At 44.2% G+C, this 20,112-nt stretch overlaps 1 protein-coding gene across 2 annotated transcripts in view; it reads left to right on the top strand.

Moving 5' to 3' along the window:
* The window catches only part of jag2b (jagged canonical Notch ligand 2b), a 41,446-nt gene that overhangs the window by 6,778 nt on the left and 14,556 nt on the right, over positions 1–20,112 (top strand). For both annotated transcript variants that reach the window (XM_076756266.1, XM_076756264.1), the window contains exons 3-5: positions 12,463–12,517; positions 16,880–17,137; positions 17,892–17,952. In XM_076756266.1, coding sequence (XP_076612381.1) covers positions 12,463–12,517; positions 16,880–17,137; positions 17,892–17,952 — 374 coding nt within the window. The remainder of the gene's footprint in view (positions 1–12,462; positions 12,518–16,879; positions 17,138–17,891; positions 17,953–20,112) is intronic.

The following is a 20,112-nucleotide window of genomic DNA, read 5'->3' as shown; positions in this document are numbered from 1 at the left end:
CCCTCAGCTAGTAAATAGATGCATGCAGTTAGTCAGACCTGTAGTTGGTCTGCAGCAGCCACCAACGTCATCCGGAGGCTTAATTCTGTCCTAAGAAACTTAAATTTTTTTAACAGTAAAGACATTGATTTGGCCGTCTGCTCATGCTGTTCATAGTAGTAATAGTAGTAAAGGTATTAGACGATCTCATTCACATTTAAACAACGCGTTTGTCTGCACCAACCTGCTGAAGTCTGTTTTTCTTGGAACAAATCCAAACTATCTGAATGGTTTTGTGGCTTGCTGCTTTGTCCATGTCAAATGCACACGGCTGTCGCTGTCATGCTTTATTGGTGCTGGAGTCACACGTTGTTCAGCATGTCTTCTTCCTTCTCGTAGACGCGAACAGTACAAATACTTGACTTACTTGTAAGTCAAGGTCAGATCTATTCCACTTCTGCAAAAGTCGTCAGAGTTGTTATTTTCTTGTCTTAACAGAAGAGATTGTAGCACAATACTCTTATGCATCAGCTTGAAACAAACTACTTCTATGAGGTGTTGTTGGGTGATGCCTGAAGGCCGTGGCGTTTATAGATGTTCTGAAAGTTCAGATCAGACCCTGATCTCTCTTTCTCAACATAATGAATCCTATAAATCGGGATGAAGGTGGGCACTTTCAAACAGTCTCTCCTCGAGACTGTCGTGATGTTGCACACCTGGCCAGTCGCTGCGTGTAGCGGCCATGATTGTTGGTTTCGGAAAGTGGCAAAACGTGCTAGCTAGCAAGGAAAAGTCATGTGGATAAAAGGTTCAGAAACTGAGCCCTTTGGATTATTGTCTTTGTATAGATTTACAAATACAAAAAACATCTTGGATTCTTTGGATGTCCAAAGGAAATTTCATCATTTTTAGCTCTTCTACCACTTAAATTTGATTGCACCCCAAAAAAATGCACTAGCGTCACCACCGTCATACGTGCTCATATTGTTGTTCATATTGTTTTTTCTGTTCTGGATTCCAGTTCATACGCAGTTTATTCCATTATCAAATCTGTATCCCGTGCCAACTTTGAAGAACTTGCAACTGCAACAAAAGACCGTCAACAGTACGTTTAAGCTCGTTTCCGTAGGTTTGATTTTACTCCGTGTTGGAATCTCTGCAAATATCAAGTCAGCTGTCTCTCGATTTCCTCTCATTGTTCTTTCTCGTTGTCTTCCACACTCACACTTGCACTTCAAGAGATGAGAAAACAAGATCTGAGCTACATGTGGGGGGGATCAGGACAAGAAGTAGGACAGAGGCTTTAACTCTGTACATGTACTGTGTATTTCCCACCGTCCCTCTCTCTGCTCTGACACCACACTTAGCTATATTTTGGATGCGCACACACTCGCAGAGCCAAAGGCTAACGCCGGCTGCCATGGTTAGCCACACCTGATGCGGAGCTCGTCAGAGCTGTTGCTAGGAGACGGCCACATAGGCCTCTAGTAAACAATTATCTTTCGTCTCTGTGGCTCCCTCCCCCATCCTTCCTCTTCTGGTCCCAGGGCTGCTGCGTGGACACACACACACACACACACACACACACACACGAGTCTCACCTGTGATTCAGCTCCGTATTAATTGTACAATTAGCAAGTCAGGCAGAAATGACAGCTTTTTTTTTTTTTTTGATAAGACCTCCCTTCTTCTTAAAAGTGGCGTTCAGGGTCTGTTTTGATGGTTGGATTTCAGGTTTGTAATTACAGACACACACAAAGATTTAACTGTACAGTTTCACCATGTTTTCTTTGTATGTGCTGGAAAGAAGGTTTGCTCTGTAATGAGTTTTCTTTATCATATTTTTAAGAGTCAGCAGTGCACTAGGGTTGGGCGATAATGTTAAAATCTTCTGAAAGGAAAGATTCTTACAGCTAGAAGTAAAAATGTCTTTTGTGAATGTGACATGTCGTGCAGCTTCTTTCTTGTAAAAGCTCTCCAGTAATGCCACCAAGGAGAAGGGTTTATGTCTTCTAGAGACTCTGGAAGCTGCAAAAGAAGCACTTGTTTGGTCCCTTTATGATGTGTTTAGTGTGAGAATTCATTTTCCTGTTTTATCACTGGCTGATTTTAATATCCAGTCCCCTTGTCCTGTTTGAATCCAAAAGCCCACCTCTCTCCCACCTAGGTCAATAAGTCATCAATCAATTATTAACTGTGTATAATTTGTGGTGATTTTTCAGCTTCTTAATCCCTTAAAAGATCCACATGGATTTTCTGCAGAAATGCAGGGTGTTGCTCACAGCATCATTTCAGGACTGAATGTGCTCAAAGTAATGCATTTTATTCATCTTAACACATTTCCAAAAAACATTTCATCCTGATGTTTTTGTTGCATTGTTCCTGTTGTGAAACTTGTAGACGGTCAGAGAATCAGCATGCAAAGTCAGATTTCTGCAAAGAGCACAGGATTCATTCAGAATGGTGTGCTATGCTCTTTCTTGCATGCATCAATAATTAAAAATGATTTAAAACCATGAGCTCGTTCCCTCTCATTGTTCATCAGTGTGTACAGTCTGTGGCTTTCTTCTCGCTCCTTCACATTCACCATCGCTTTAACCCCATGCTCTGATTTCTTCCCAGAAAGGCCTTCCCCCTCACACACTGCACATTCTGTGTCTTAGAAATCTTACGTACCGTTGCCTGTCGTCAGAGTTTACGAGTCTGACAGACATCTGTGTTGTTGCGTCGCTCATCAACAAAGATGCAGTGTAGTATTGACTGTGTGATCTGGACAGCTGCCCTGTGGAAGCCCGTGTGCACTGAACTCAATCTGACCATCTGACTCTGGCTACGTTCTTAATATTAAATGGAGCTGTGTTATGGTGTCGGGGAGGAGGCAGCGGGGATTTCCTCTGAGAACACTTTGTTTTGTTCGTTCTGTGATTTCACAGAAGGTACAGCTTGTGCAAGCGGGTACTTTTGAGATTCATAAATAAAAGGTAGTGTTCCTACTCTGTGCCTCACAGAAGATGTTTTAACCCATTGATGTTGAAGAGTCTCTTCGGAATCACCTGTTTTGTTTCTAATAATTTGTTTGATGCTTTTTTAACTGTCAACAATCACTAACGTTCGGCCTGATTATAATCCTTTTTAAAGTTTGACTTCATTCAGATGATTTGGGCTTTTTGTGATGCTGTATGCATTAGCTGTTTCAGTGACTTTCTACTAATTTTGGACATAATTCTGCCTGTGCCAAAATGCGACCAGTTTCCCTCCGGTACTGTCCTCCTTACCTAGTTAACTTGCAAAGCTGCCAGTCCAAACTTTATCCAGGAGTTCACTTATATCAACAGTTGTGAACAAAGTCAACCTTTGTAAAACCTAGATTTCTTCGTATCTTGTTAGCGTTCAGGTTACCAGTCCATCATAACGATAGGTGGCTGGAAGTTTAAGTGGGGCCATCATGAATTGTTAGCATTCAGAGAAATGCTTTGCACCTTCAACTGGATCATGAGGACTCTGTGGCGAGGTGATGCAAGGTCAGCAGACCTTTTTCCGTGATAAACATACAGTGTGTTCTAATTATCTTTCTAAATTGTTGGCTATAGTGATTTAGATTGTTGATGCTGTTGATTGAGGTCACTTTAAATGGCTCGAGCACCCATCTTGTGCAGACAGCATTCAGCATTTGAGTCCTCCTGGTGCTGCAGGTATTCTTGTAGCTGCATTCAGAAGCATGCTTAGCAGAGTAGTGTGAACTAGTGACACTTGAGGAAGCTGTACAAAAGGTTTATGTCTGCAGTATCTCTGGCCAAAGTGATACTGTCGTGTTTTTAAATCGATTACTGTACCTGTACAATGTACCAGCACAATGCATCTTTGCCTACAGTAAATGTACAAGGTGTTTGGCTGACCCTTCATCATCCAGCGGCCATAACATTTTCATATTTCAGTTTTCTTGCCTTCTATAATCGATATCACTTGTCCTAACAGTCAATAAGATGATCAGTGAATTGCAGACCAAAGCAGTGGTTGAAACTTTTGACCTGTTTGCCCTTTGATTCTGTTCAGGAGGTGACGTTGTCCTCGTTAATTCTGCAGAATCAACAACAGAATTGCTGTGTCTCATTGCATTGACGACTTCATCAGTGTCGCAGCTCAGCTGAATGACTGATGGTGGTGCATTGGGGTTCGGTGAAACTACAGTTGTAGATTGAGAAATGCAGTCTTCAAAGGCACTGCTGTAGATTTTAACTGCTTGTTAACATCAGTAAATCATCACTGCATTAATCGTTGCACAGGCTGAGAAGACTGGAAGCCTCTGCAACATAATTTCAAGTAGTGTTTTCACAACATAGTTTGAAGTTGAGATTATCTAACACAGTAAAAAAAAGTGCTGGGGAGGGTGGGAAGGTAGCCTGAGAAGTTTGTTTTTGTTTTCTTAATTCATGTGGATCCCCAACAGCTGCTGAATCACAACAGCTATTCACTTTCTGGTCTGAAAAAGGATTTGATACACCACCAGCACAATTACACAACAACAATGACAATGCAACACACCTACAATCATGTCCACTTTTGTCAAACTATTTCCTCACATCCCACTCAATCGTTGTTTTTGGTGTATGAGGGAAAAATGAGTTGAAACCTCAGTTCTAGCCTCCACTAAATGACTCAAAGTACTGCGTGAAGCAGCCTGCTCAGGTGCTGCTGTCAACACATGCTCTACAGCTATTATGTGCACAACACATGTGTAGTTTAGAGTGGTGTGTCTCTGCGTGTGGATTGATTCGTTTGTTTGAATACACTGTACGTGCGTGTTGCTGTGGCCCACCGCGTCCCCTGCCTCTTGTTAAATGAATGGTGTGCAGGTGCTAGAGGCTCCTTGTGGGGGTAATTAAAGCATGTCATTACATGGGCAGTTAAATTGTCACTGTACTGTTGAACCTGTTTGAAATGATAATGGAGCTTGGCTGGAGGCGGTGCTGTATTGCTCTCCAGTCAGGCGCCCTGTTGCTTTGGATCAGGAATTAGCCTGTTAATGTTTCTGAAGCATGTCTATTGCTTTAGTAGCTCTTAGAATACTTCAGGCAAATTAACACCTGAGGAAGTAACTGACAGATATGGCAAGAGTCCACTAGAATTGAGCTTTAACCTGATTGTTTGAAAGCTTTAAGTTGTTTGTCAAATGTTTTTTGGCACATGTGATGATGATATTGACCCAAGTCAAAAAGGTTGTGGCACAGCTGGATTGTGATTGCCAGCCTTGCCAGACTGGTATTATTCAGACAAAAATAAAAAGTTCAGCATTTGATACGAGAGCAATCTGTCCTTTTTAAGGCATGAAAAATGTTTCCATTTTGAAGAATGCAAGGAATTGAAGATGGAGGACTCAAACCCAAGATGACGTCCTCAAAGGTCTTGTTATGCCCACAACCCAAAGACTTTCAGTTTACTGTCATAGAGTAGTAAAGAAACCAGAAAATATTCACATTTAAGAAGCTGCAATCAGAGAAAATTGACTTTCTTTGCTTAGAAAATTACTCAAACCGCTAATCGATCATTAAAATAGTTCACAACTCAGTCATTAATTGTTGCAGCACTAATGAATCGACCCTGCTTCTATCTTGGCAGCATCTCTCTCCATCTCTAACCACTGTCTAGCCTCCTCTTTGTTTTGGAGTTAGTGTTTAACAGTAAGTCGCTCAGTGACAAATCTGACATATCTGTGGTTTGCATGTGAAGCCATTTAGCTTTTCTATGCAAATGTGCATGTGTTGCTGTTTGGTCTACGTGTTGCATATTCTCGGATCATGCTGGCTAATTAGCGCCAGGAGGGGAGGGGTTTGTTGTATTGGAAGTGCATGGGTAATGACCCTGTTGGCATAGTAGCAGCATGCTCAATGGGCCGTGCGTGTGTGTGCACAGCCGGTATACACCAGCCAGCCAAATGCCTTGCCTTCAGTGCGACATCTCTTGGCACATAACTCTGGCAAGCAATTTGTGTGCAGAACTCGCAGCCCCCCACCTCTCTACCCAGCAGAGATATGACTGTTATACAGCCTGTAACCTGCTCTCTCAACCACACATGTAGTGGTAGTAGTAGTAGTAGTAGTAGTAGGAGTAGTAGTAGTAATAGCAATAGTAGTGGCTTGTAACGCCAATCGCTCATTGGTCAGCAGTGCTTTTCTTGCCTGCAAGGTTTCATTCAAAATATAGGTTTGCTTACTTGTTCTCTTAGGCTGAAGATTTGCTTGCGTCCATGGTGTTTGATTGAGGATTGATGCTCTGACATGAGATGAAGACCAGTACTGCAAACGCAGACTGTCACTGAGTTTTATTTGGGGAAAGCAGACTGCTTGTAGTCCCACTGAAGAGTTAAAAAGATTGGTTGACCAGAAATTAATTGATGTCATTCAGTCAAGCAAAAAGTGCCAAATGTCCAGTGGTTCAAGCCTTCCAAATGTGATTTGTTGTCCTGTCTCATATGTTCAGATTTACTTTGTACCAGGATAAGCTCTTAGAGTATTTATAATTATTTGGGGTTTTGGACCCCAGAGGGGAAATAGAAAGTAATTGATTGCATTGTTCAATGCAGGGCCTGTCTCACTACAAGGACATCAAGGGTCACAGACAGTTGGTGTGAGGTATGTTAGTAAGGAAATACAGGTTATATCTGTGATAGGGTCCGAGGTGTTTGGATGGGTCTTCTTTATCTGTGGTTCTGTGGTGGAACTTAAGCTCAGGGATGCAGTATTATGTAAGAGTAAACAAACAACACAAGTGGAAGGGAGTTTTTGGTTGAAGAACCAAACATCCTTTTTATACGTAATGCATTTTCATGCTTTGATTTTGAACAAGTTGCGGATGTCCAGTATTGTCTCCGTGGAGTCCTGGGACAAGCCAAGCACAGGAAGGTTTAGCATGGATGTCAAAAAGGGTCAAAACCTTCCAACTTCTCTGCCTGCCAACATCACCATCACATTTGCAAGGATTTTGCCATCGGCGGTCTTTGATCCTTGCCTCTGAACAGATTGAGGAGCTTGACCAAGACAGATTTGCATCTGAGTCCACCCTCCAAGCAGAAGTGATAGAATGCTGGCTCAGCTCACATCTACTATTTCGGCTTTTTACTCCTGATTCCCCCTGCTCCCTCAACCAAACAAACCCCCTACAAATATTGGAAGGCTCTCTAGTTGAGGGTGTCTAGATGTTCAGCCCGTTGAGTGCATTTAATGACCCTTAATATCATTAGGAGCTAATGATACCATATTATCTCTCTTCCAGATCGCCTTAATGACTAATTAGAATAAAAGATGCAACTGAACATTTCAGAGTTGATTAACATAATTTATTTTGTTCTATTCCTCATATGTTGAGACAGCCATTATCCATTATTGGCTGTTAAGAATGAGAGTGCTGCTCTTATTCATGCATATTTTTACCAGTAATCCTAAAGATTGGTGTCTGAAGAAGGTAGAAGAAGCATCACATGCTGTTGTGTCCACTGCCCTTCCTCTGCAGCAGAGATGGCACAGCTCGATGCCCTTGCTGGAATAGTGTAGACTCAGCCCTAGTAAAACCAAAAGCTGGGATTGACATCACAGATTAATGAAGATTACATGCAGCTATTACTGGCCACGGGATGAATCGTGATGACCTCATGTCCCATCAGAAGGCAATAAATCAGGAGATGTCAGTGGAACTCCCTGTGGAGGAGTTGGGAACAGGGAGGTGGACATTCAGGTCACCTCTCAATGACATGGGAACAGAAATAGCTCAAGGTTACAGACAAGTTTTTTAGAGGGAGTACACATCAGTGAATTTTGTACTTACTGCATGAAAGGCATTAAAAACAAGCTCCTCGGAATAGCTCTCAAAGCTCAATCAGCATTTGCGGTCCCAACCTTCTCCAAGAGGCAGGAATGAGTCAATCAAACCTCACATCTACAATGCAGGCGCACCCCTCCATTGATGGTGGATTGTTGGCAGACTGGGATCTTGCATGGGATTACACACCAGGCCTGGATCTCACATTCTTAGTATTCTTCGAATGCAAACACGCACATCGCCCCACATGCAGAGGGCTGACCCCTCTTTTGAAAAAGAAGCGTGCAGATCCCATGCTTAGTGACCCCAACCTGCCCCAGCTTCCACTTCCCACTGCCACCTCTCTCTGTTCCCTGGCCCTTTTTATTTCAATGGCCACCGTCCACTCATCCATCCGCTCTTCATCTGGCGTGGGAACCTACACCTGTGGCTCTCCCCAGAAATCGCCACTACATCCTCCGCCTTCCCCAGAATGGCCTTTTGTGAATGCCCAGATCACTCTACCTGAATTCGATGAAATGATGAGGTTCATTTTGTGCCGTGCAATGCAAAGATGGCATTTCCAGCAAACACAGATTTATTTTTTTTTTTGGCTTTATTTGATGGTGCAGCTGGAGAGAGGCAGCTAAGGGGGAAGAGAGTCGGGGTCACATGCAGCAAAGGGCCGGTTTGGAATTAAACCCAGTAAGGACTCAGCCTTAGTATATGGGACACACTGTCCTCCAGGTGAGCTATCAGGGTGCCTTGCAAACAGAGATTCACTGAGGACATGACATCCAATTCTTTTTTTTCTTTTTTTTTAACCATGCCCCCCTTCTTGACTTGAAAACTAGGATTTCTCTGAGTAAATCCTCTAATCCATTAGGGGAAGGGCTGGGTAGGGTTTTGGAGATTTGACTGGCAGAGGGTTCTTCGTGGTCTCAGATGAAGTATTTCACACTGTCACAGTTGACGTGTGTGTTTTGAGTAGAGGGGAAAAGAGCAGGTTAATGAAATTAGGATATTTTCTGAGTTGTAGCACAGTTGGATATAAGATTAGGACTCATGCAAGGACTGCTGTCAGCTTTTTTTGACTTCGCCCATGCAACTGTCCTGCCCTGGCTCAGTAGCACACATGCTGACACTAATTGTCCTCGTGCTGACTGTGTCTCTTCATGGACAATGGTTTTGATTGGTATGGGGGTGAGTTATGGTGTTGGGACAAGGGTCTTTGTTCAGTAGCCTTTCCCCCTTCCCTCCCCCACTCCTCCCCTTTATCCCCCTGCCCATCCATCTATCTTGTTCCAACCATTTGGGCAGCTGTCACTTAATCCAGCTAATCACAGACTGGGATGGTCTGTGGGAAACCAGACTAGTCCATGGCTTTGCTCAACCCAAACATACACTGACTCAGGGAACTATTTACCCAACCGTTTACAGCATGCTGGCATGCAAGCATGTCTAGATTTTAGTAAACCCTAAAAAGTGGAGATCACAATGTGGCCACCTGTTCTTTCTTTGAGTTTTCCTCATATTAAGGTTTGTCTGCATCACAGTCTCATGCTACAGGCAGGCATCATCACAAATATCTCCTGCCACTAATGCATGCATTGCCAGTCATAGCTCCTCTTGTATGCACTGGCATATGCACACACCCACCCACATGCTTAGACTGGGGCAGCTAGCCCACCCTTTTGTGGTGGGGGGAGGGGGAACGGGTGGAAAGGTCAGAAGCCGAGCTACATGTCGTGGGATGATCCACGTTCATGTCAAATAATCCATCTTTGAGGCCGCATCTGTTGTGCGTCTGAGGTTGGACGGGTTGGCAGAGCTTCCGGCAACAGCAGCATGAGCTTCCCCCTTTGACAAAACCCCCAGACTCACTCCTTCCCTCAAACTGCAACCTTCCTTTTCACCTATCTCCCTTACCCCTTACCAGCCTCACACAGCTGTACCACCCGTGTCCAAACTCTGACCCAGACCCTTTAGCTCACCCCCATCCCTTCATCTTCCATCCCCTTCTCTTGTCACCCGTGGTCTTCCACAATAACACTCCCCTCCCCTTCCTCCCACCACCACCCACAGCCAGACAAGCCTACTTAATCCCACAGCCCAGCAGCAACCAGCCTACCAGCTTGTTGGTCCCCCAGATCAACAACACACACACATTTTCCAATCCCCCACCCTGTGATTTCTCTTTCCCGCTTCATTGAAGGAACCACAAGTCCCTCTAATTCTTGCCTTTGATTTTTTTTTTTTTTTTTTTTTTTTGTACCACCCCCCCAGGCTAACGTCCTATCAATGACATTACAGTAGAGGTCACAGCAGTCAAACTGTGGCTACTACAACTGTCACTGGTGGTGACGTAATGAGTGTTATTTAGGTCAGCTGGTTGCCTAGCAGTGTGCCCTGCAGCACACCAGCTAGATTACTCCTGTGATGCTGGTTAGCTTGGTTGGTTTCCATCTGTGTGTGTGTGTGTGTGTGTGTGTGTGTGTGTGTGTGTGTGTGAGTGTGTGTGTGTGTGTGTGTGCCCACTCATGTTTACTCAAACTAGTTTTAGCTGTGCAGAATGTGCACCTTTTTGCTGCATCATTGCAATACATGTTTACATGTTGCATGTTTTAAAGAATAAGTCCCAAATATCCACAAAGTATCTCTTAAAATGTGTACTTGAGTTGAGAACATGTAACAGTTATATATGTTATAATATAGCACAAGTGTTGTATATGGTGTCATGGTGATGATGATAATACAGGATCCCTAAGGCTGCAACTAATTCACATTTTTTATTAATCATTTAGTCCCTTGTAAAGCAAAAAAAATACAAGAGCACAAGGCAAATCCTCATACACTTGTTAAACTTGTTAGGATTTTCTGCTTGATAAATGCCTTAAAGCATTAGTAGATTATCAGACGTGTTGTTGATTCATTTTCTGCTGATGCACTAATTGAATAATCAGCTAATCATTTCAGCAAACACATTTATCAATGCACCACTGCTGTTATACTGTTCAACTGTAAAGCATCACTTGGTGTAAAACAAGATAATCCCCTTAGCTGCTGATTTACTTCGCTGTCTGACAACCAAGGACAAAGCCAGGCAGAGTTTGTCTCGCACAGCTAATATTGGCAAAGTGACCTTCTTAACGGACATCATACCTGCGGAGGCTTTATTTTTCCTGAAAACACGGTCGAACAACATCTGCCTCTCTTTACATTCATGATTTTGTTTTATATACTGATTGTCATACAGATATTGGAAGAGACACAGGGAAAAAAAAAATGGTTTCAGTGGTGGGCTTTAGGAAAAGGTCTAGTGAGAGGTTAAACATCACATCTGGTTCTAAATAAGACCATGATCTACTGTAGCCAACCACAGCATTTTGTCAGGTAGCTACCACATTGTTAATGCATCAGATTTACCCAGATGCTAATATTCAGAGGCTAACTGTGATGAGATGTTTGTCAAAACATGAATGTTCTTGCACTTTGGCACATAGTTACCATTTCAGTCACCTTCACCACAACTATCTTTGCGTATCTCTGACCTTTCCCTCAGCTGAACTCCATGACACATCTCAGTGTTGTGGCTTCCATGCCTTTTGTTGCCAGGATTTTTGCATCACAGCTGCCAAGCTTCACTGATGAGCCAGCTGGGGTACATGCAGGTTCATACAAACTCTTTGCGTGCTGAGCCAGAGGAAAGTTGGTACAGCACTTTGCTCTTTTCTTATGTCCCTCCCTCTCCACGTCTCAGTCCTACAGCACCTCTTGGCTTCTTCCCACTGTTGTACTTTAGGTCTCTTGCTCTTTTATCTCTGAATCATTGGGTTTCATTTGCAGCGTAACTCAAGCACACCTCCAGGCAACAGGGCCTGGTTGCATATGAGACTCTGTAGTAGCAATGAAATTGATTTTTGCATCATGTTTGTGTGTGTGTGCACGTAAGCTGATGCTTGTAGAAGAGTAGCATGACTATGGCTAAAATGCTCATCCACAGTAGATTGTCTATGTTATGAACTCATTGTGATTATTGGTCATGTTTACTTCTGTCTGGATATGAATTTGGGAACAAAATAACAAAGGCCTTCTGTTTAATCTTCCTTTTTTGTGGACAATTCATCATTTAGTCAGCAACAGTAATTGAGATATGGCAGATTTTGTCAGGTTTACGATAAAACATTGTTGACATTATCCTGACATGTTTGTGAGCATGGCTCTGTCTTGTAAATGGTATAGATTTTGTTTTACACTTTGGCCAGTGAAATACATCAATGAAAAGGCAAATTTCTGTAGCATTGACAAGCTCAAGTCATGTGAAATGGAAATGTTGGAATGTAAGTGAGCTCATTATCATACAGTGCTCATATCAGAACCTACCATGCATTCAGTCTATGGGTAACCTGAGACATCATTTACTGGAGTTGCATTGGTTTTTGATTCCTAAGGAGAGTGCTTGTTTCCTCATGTTGCTGGGAAGAGGTTCAGTGCTGCTAAGCTAAGTAGCAGCATTGCCCTGCAGCAGCATATGGACACAGCTGGTCATCCTACCTCACCTATGGCTGAAGTGATACTCATGTAGACTTACCTGCACAGAAATGAGCAAAATGTTGCACCTTGTGTTGGAGATAAAGTGCTTTTCTGTCCAAATTTCACCTGATTTACTTTTGTTTTTTCCTTTCCCTCCAGCGGACGTACACGTTGATTGTAGAAGCCTGGGACTGGGACAACGCCACACGCAACAGTAAGTCTGAACGTCGCACACATCTCAGTACTGACTTCTATGAACTGTAGGAGATAGAGGTTGGCGGTTTTAAAGGATTTTCAGGAAGATTTCTAAAAGTTCTGGCTTCAATCTTGTAAAGTGGCACAGACTGTATGATGGCTGTTTTCAGTTCTCTGAAAAGATCTTTCCATTCATCCATTAGTCAATCAGCAGAAAAGTAATCAGCAGCAATTTTGAATCTTTTTTTTGTCATCTTTCAAGCAAAAATGCCAAAAACTCACTGATGCCTGTTTCTAAAATGTAAACGTGGGCTGGTTTTCTTAGTTTTATATCATAGTAAACTGAGAATCTTTGGGTTTTTAATGTTTGTCAAACATAACAGTCGACCCTGTAGCCCCCCAAGACGCTTCATATAGAATATAAGTCCTCGGGTCTTCTCGGCTATGTTGGCTCTGGCGGTCAGTTCTGACCAGCTGTATCCTGTTTTCCTTCGGTTATGTCCGCCGGGTGGACTCCTGTACAACCCCCTTTTTCCCGTCTGAGCAGTAGCCCAGTCTGGGAGGAAGAGGACCCATTGAGGACTATAATGTCTGTGTGTGTGGATGTGGCTTTGATCTGTGGAGACGGTGGCATTTTTCACGAGTCTCTAATACGTTTCTGTGCATGCAAGCGTGTACATGAGCGCGTTTATACATCCATACTGTCCTCTCCAGTCTAAACTTGTTCCTTATTTATATGAGGTCACTACATCCTGTTTTGTCCATGACATCAAACACGCTTCCACTCATGAATGCAGACAATGGGGAAGAAATAGATTTTGACATCACGGTGCTTTGATTAGACGGTGTAGTCACTGTTTCTGCTTGTGGGCCTCCAGTAATTGTGTACATTTACAGTAATTAGCTCTGACATTTCTGATGGATGTAAGGCTTAAATGTTGCTTGAGAAACCGTGCAATTGATTTTCTGCCAGCTACTCGCACTTAAGTCTTAGCCAAACTGCTTTTAAAGTAGCAAAATAGATGCATTTCTGGTTTGAAGGATGCAAGAAGAAACACATTTTCAACACTTGTGAGACAAGAACAAGGGAAGTGTTTTTCATTTCATGCCAAAATGCAGACCTAATTTGAGAAAACAGAAGCTCGGGCAGGTTTGATTCAGGCTGAATTGTGTTTGAAAACCACACTGAGGCTACCGTGAGGTCGCAAACATCAGCTGACTTCAACCTTAATGTCATGGGTTGCAGAAACACAAACGTCTGGAACAAATGCTCCTTTCAACCTCTTCAGAAGATCACAAGGGAGTCTGCTCGTAGTGCTGACCGTCTGTAAGTTCACTGAGCTGCAGTGGTGATTGCAGCCTTTGCCTGGCAGGTGGGCCGGGCAGGTTGAAAACAAGGTTTTCAGTTTAAAGGCATATGCAACATTTCTGCATTGAAATGTGCATTGTGTGTTATTGTTTTGATTGAGAGACTCCTCGCGGCAGAAATTACAATACTGTGTGTTTCGAGTGAATTCACCCATATTCTTAAATACGGCACTGCCTCTTGGTTTAAAGAATTCAAAACTGTTCCTGAACACGGTGAAGACGTTATCATGTTCAGGAAGTGAACGAAACAACTTGACATCTGTTCTGTGGCTCTGCAAGCCATCTTTGCCACCACATTATGACCACAGGGCAGAGCCTGGAGCTGTCATCAAGTCATCACCATCGGGAGGCTACGATCCCATCCACCGGATCAGTATTAGGGAACGTACTGATCTTCTTAAGCGGATCTGGTATTAACGCGACAGATCCATATTAAATATAGTTACTTCATCAGTATCATTATAAAATTCAGAGTTTTAGTTTGTGTTACACTAGTCTCTGATTGGGAATCAGTATCAGAATTGGTATCTGGAGAGAAAAAGTCAGCTTTGAGCTATTTTAGGGAGGCACAGAGTGTGGTTTTTGGCAGTTTAGGTTTGTTTTGAGCTACTATTAGTGATCGAGCTGTTGCTGGATTGAGTGAGTAAACCTTGAGTCAAGGCTGCAGGATTGCCCCCTTTGCTCCTGTTTGCAGAGCTGCGTGTCATCGACAGGAACGGCATTTTATTTCATAGTAATGCAGACTACATCCTCATTGATGTGGTCTTTAGTTAGCTGTCCAGTAGCACTGCAGATTGGATGTCCGCCAGTTTCCTCCAGTCAAACTCAGACAAAACAGGAATCTGAATTCTGCCACATCTTCTTTTGTATGCAGCATAATGTAGCATATTGTAGCTATAATTCTTATATTTCCGTAGCTTTTTAGCTTAGCCTTTTGATTTTTAAAGGTCCTGTTTCACTGTGCTCTCTCACCAACTCTAAGTCCGGTCTACATTGTGCATTTTGCGAATGAAAGTGATTCTGATTTTGAGCCTATTTTTGATTCTTGCCAAGATTTTCAAAAGGTCAGAATCATTTAACAATAGGCGGCTTCTACAGCGGAGCCGGCAAACACTTTGACGGAAAACTGAACATCCGACTAAAGACAATATAGCTGTTTAACCATATCCTGAATGATCAGCGCTGCAGGACAGAAGGTGTAGGCAGACTCAGATTTGGATCCGATTGTTTCATGATCATTGATTTTCATTGTTGCTTCTGCACACAGTTTTGTTATTTGACTGCATTGAATTAGCAAGAATAATTGATATTAAGGAAAGAAAGTTAAGATTTGTTTAGAGACTTGTGAGATAAACTGTTGAGGTTCATGACTGTATATCTGTAGGACACTGAACTTGCTCTCCGGCCTGAGTCAGCACCGCGTCTGGTCCTACGTAAGACCCCACCAGTGTGCTGGTCCGTCAGTGAGATTCCTCTCCTCCAGCGTCACGTCCTCCGGTGTGCCTCTCTCCCCTTCCCCCTGTGTCCTCAGGAAAGGCAGCCGGCTGTTTTCCTTGTGTTTATCGAGCAGGAAGTGGAGTGGACTGGGCGGCCGGGCTCAGTGTTTAGACACTGAGGTAGCAGAGCCCGGCTTGGGCCCGGAGCCCATTGTTCTCTATCTGGCAACTACCGGGGGTTATTTCTGTTATTGTTGCTTAATTCTGTCTGACATTGTGTCAGTCCCCAGCAGAGGAAGGTGTGTGTGCATATGGATGTGTGTGTGTGTGTGTGTGTGTGTGTGTGTGTGTGTGTGTGTGTGTGTGTGTGTGTGTGTGTGTGTGTGTGTGTGTGTGTGTTCCCTGCTTGCTCACTTCAAAACGTCTATGGTGCATTGCAGCCGAAAGCCATGGAGCAAAGGAAATCACAGACCCCCCATTTCCATAGAGATTGTTTGCCAGCTTCGATCCCACTGTGATAAAGATTGCTTTCTTTCTGGATGCTGGCGCTGCAGCGAGCCAGACAGAGGCAAACTTATTTAACGCGAGTGTTGCCGTGCTAGAGGCTAAATGGTAGCAACCCCCCCGACATGACAGTACACATACAGAGAGCTCACAGGCACTGGTGATGTGTGCTGTCACCAGAAAATGGATCAATTTGCAGACAATGAATTTCAATTGCATACTTAAAATTCAGTGGGTACTTTCCACACACACACACACACACACACACACACACACACACACACACACACACAGAGAGAGTTCTAACAGTTTGTACAGCTATCCTTGTTAGGACATTGCATTGACTTCCATTCATTGTGGACAGCCTATCTCAAACCCTAACCTTTACCAGGACCTCATAAATGACGTTTGCCTCATTAGGACAGGGCTCTGGTCCCCGTTAGGACTGCTGGTCCCAACAGGGTTGGTGTTTATACCAGTACAGGTCCCCAGTAGGTAACAGAAACGAGCAGTGACGCACTGTGTGATATCAAAGTGTCTGTCTGCTGAAAAAGAATGTGCTGCTTTATCTTGAGAGGGAGTCACTTTACATGAGAATAAAGGAGCTTCCTTACCACCGTCTGATTTAAAATAACCTCTTTTTTAATCTCCTTTCTAAATGCACTGGTTCCGTTTGACTGTTTTCAGCCTTTGGGGAAACCACAGTTGTCTGGACTCGTTGCATTTAGCTAAATATTAACTTGTAGTGTCGTGTCCTTTCATAGGTTGTGATTTTCTGCTTAAAATGTTTGAGGCTATCCATCCACCAAGCTTCAGTTGAACTCGTGTTTTGGTCTCTACAAGCTCTACCATTTGACTCCTAGCCACTAAATGCTCCACTGTGTTAGCATTTAGTGACTAAAGCTTGTCTCTAACTGCCTTTTGGTGCAATTTGCATCCAAACCAATGAGAGCAGAGACAGTGAACCAAAGTAATGGAGTGGGATGAGGCGACATTTTAAAAGTTTGTCTATGTGTTTCTACGTTGAATGGGAACAGAATATTCACAACGTCTTCCTCCGGTTTTTGTTTCAGATGAGGAGGAGCTGCTGATCGAACGCAGCGCTCACACAGGTATGATCAACCCCGGTGACACCTGGCAGACCATCCTGCACGACGGGCCGGTGGCTCGCCTCATCTATCGTATCCGAGTGCGCTGTGACGAGAACTACTACAGCAACAAGTGCAACAAGCTGTGTGTTCCTCGGGACGACTACTTTGGCCACTACCGCTGTGAGCCTTCGGGGGCTCAGGTGTGCCTGGACGGCTGGATGGGCCCAGACTGCAGGACAGGTGAGCTGCCAGCGTCTGGGCAAACGTTCGAGACAGGGTGACACAATGCACCGAGCAGCCTCAGGAAAAAGACGTTGACCTTGACCCGGCTGAGACCTTCTCTCGAGAGCTGCAATGATTAACTGATCAGTCGATCTAGAGAAAATTAATCTGCAGCTATTTTTATGATCATGTTAGATTTCAAGCAGAGATGCCATGATTGGAACCCAATTTTTCAACTCTGTAGTGTGCAAAGGGCTCAAATTATTTGCTGTAAGTATAAAGTTGTGTAATTGAAACCTTTAAAGTGTTGAAATCACCTTGAGTTTGCACAGAAATGGCTGCGCGGTACCATTTGAACAGCGTGGTTGAAATGCACCGAGCGCTGCCAGCTCGTGTTAACACGTAGCAGCGTCGGGGTCGTGCTTGTGGGTGGTGTTGGAGAGAGTGGGGGGCCTCAATAAATCACCCAACTGACCTTAGAAGACGAAGGGTGAAAAGAGGAGGGGGAGAGGAGAGGTGCTGGGTTGTTTTTAAGAGGGGGTGGTGTTGTACATGCAGGCTATAAAGTCGTCCCCCCCCCAGCCATGAATTCTCACGTCTTGTTGCACTTGTTAGAAAGATGGCAAACAAACAAGCTTCTCCTCCTCCCACCTTTGCCTCCCTTCTCTCTGGCCCCTTTTCTTTAAGAATAATGTGTATTTATGGCAAGAAATATAGTGAGGCATGTCTCAGTGCAATTTAAACAACATCCCTTTAAACTGTTTCTTCTCAGCCATCTGCAAGCAAGGCTGCAACCTGTTACACGGCAGCTGCGCTGTCCCAGGGGAGTGCAGGTAAGATTGAATATCTTTCATATACAGAAATATCTTTGTCGCGCTGCTATTGTCTGGTTTACATCCTCATTGTTGCACATGCAGTTTTGTTTCGGGTGTGTTTGTAGTAGAAAGGCGGTTTCTATAACATCAGGTGTCCGGTGTCAGAATAAGTGTCAAAACAGTGGATCTAAATGTGTGAAAGAGTGATGGATTTCAGATGCCAAACAGAGGCACCTTCACTTGTCATAGCCTGTTGTTTTGTTTTTTTTTTTTTTTTTTGTGTAAGCCTTTTTCCTCCCTTGTGGGCATCTCCACCTCGGTTCAGAAGAAAAGGGCAACGCCGCGCCTGCCTTCTTGTATTTTTAGCCACCTGAAATCCTCCGCAGAATACCAAGCGTCTCATCAGCTCTCTGCGGCTCGGACCGAAGAAAGGGAGTTGCCGGAGTGTGAATTTGACCACTGTAAACGTGCTGGGAATTGTCATATCCCCTCCCCATCCGCATTGCAGTCCTCCTTGAAGGGCAGGGGGCAGGAGAGGAAATGAATATCCCGCTGTGTTATGTACGTTTCCCAAAGTGGAAATGACAGTTAGATAAAGTGACGTAGAATCACCCCATAGGTCCACATTTCCAGGATGTGGTCCATCCCGTCGTCATTTGTAAAATAAAAAGCCCCCCTCCCACCTGCCAGATGGAAAGAGACACTTGCCTGCTTTTATTAGGAAAAAAGGCTTTGGCTCGGAGCCGAGGAGTAACCGGGGATGACCAGTTTTAGGAAACTGCTTCCCTTTTTTTTTTTTTTTTATCTGCCTGGATGAGTAGGCTGCATCCTTCTTCCAGTTAGCAGACAGACAACAGGGGGAAGCACCTCATTCTTATGAAATGTCAAGTCGCAGTCAACAGGAAAGGTGGCACGAATAGAAGAGCAGCAGTGAAGAATCTTCCTGCAGCGGCGTGAATTCAGTGAAGCCTCAGGTCACAGAAAGCTGGCATTAAATCCCTCGCCGTCTCCTTTCATTGCCTTTATTTCATCACAGTTTTATGGGCTTTGCCTCGCTTGCCACGGGCTTTTAAGAAAACACAAAAGCCCGTACGTGCCTGTTGTTGCGCTGCTGCATTGAGGCTTTTTATGAGCACACATTAGGCTTGTTCTGACATATTTGTCAAAGGCTTGCCGTGTCCCGAGAATCACTTGGGTAAGCAATGTAACACACTTTCCACCACTCTGGAGGTTTTGCTTTGACATTCCAACATGTTGGAATCCAGCATCACGCCTACACCCGTAAGGGGTTTATGAGTAATTGTGATATCATTATGGCCAGGAATTAAGCCCCTGAATGCCTCTTTTGATACCTTTAAGCTCAAAAAGCAGTCAGCGAGTCCTCATGCCAGAGTTCTGTTAGTGTTATTGCTGCGTTGCTGTCAGACCCTCTGAAGCTAATCATATACAGTGGAAGAAGCATGCCAAGTATTCCCTGATGCCCCCTCGCCCCCTCCAGCCTGAGAATGGCAGAGATTTCCGAAGGCCTCGTCTCTCACAGAGACAGTGGTGCCGTCTGCAGGAGTCCCAAAATAGCATTCAATTGACAAGACAGCTGGCTCGACGACACCACAGCCTTGGAATAGCCGAGCGCTGTCATGAAGCTGCAGGCGTGTGCACACATACACTGTACACACACACACACACACACACACGGTGTCGTCTCCAGCCGCTCGCCCTCAGAACCGCCGTGCCACCCTGGTAGCCCTCAGCCCCAGACTCTAACCTGAGCACGGGAGCCGCTGGAAGTATTCTTAACCCCTCCTGCCCTGGAATGTCACCCTTCACTAAGATTAGTTGGCTGGAGGCCGTGGGATAGGTTGACGCAGGAGCCCATACGGTGTTCGGTGCGTTCCCACTGTTGGGGCGGGTTGCGTCCGCTTCAGCCTCTCGTAGAATCTCTGTATCTGTCTTCATATTTATCTCCTCAGTGGTTTGAATCCTGAATCGGGGCCTAATGGATGTCTTGGAAAGACTCCCACAGACGTCCGAATAAATGTTGTTGTATGATTCGTAATGGTGCATAAAATAACTTCAGTGATGGAGAAACTTGGCTTCTTGTGGCAGCTCTTCACTGGACTGGAAACCAGCACAATCAGCTCTCAGAAAACAGGAAACTTACAGGACTACTGGACACTT

The sequence above is a fragment of the Chaetodon auriga genome, chromosome 18 (genome assembly GCF_051107435.1).
Source record: "Chaetodon auriga isolate fChaAug3 chromosome 18, fChaAug3.hap1, whole genome shotgun sequence".
NCBI classification, from domain to species: Eukaryota; Metazoa; Chordata; class Actinopteri; order Chaetodontiformes; family Chaetodontidae; genus Chaetodon; species Chaetodon auriga.
Note: the sequence above shows the minus strand (reverse complement) of the source record. Positions and strands in the feature narration are given on the sequence as shown.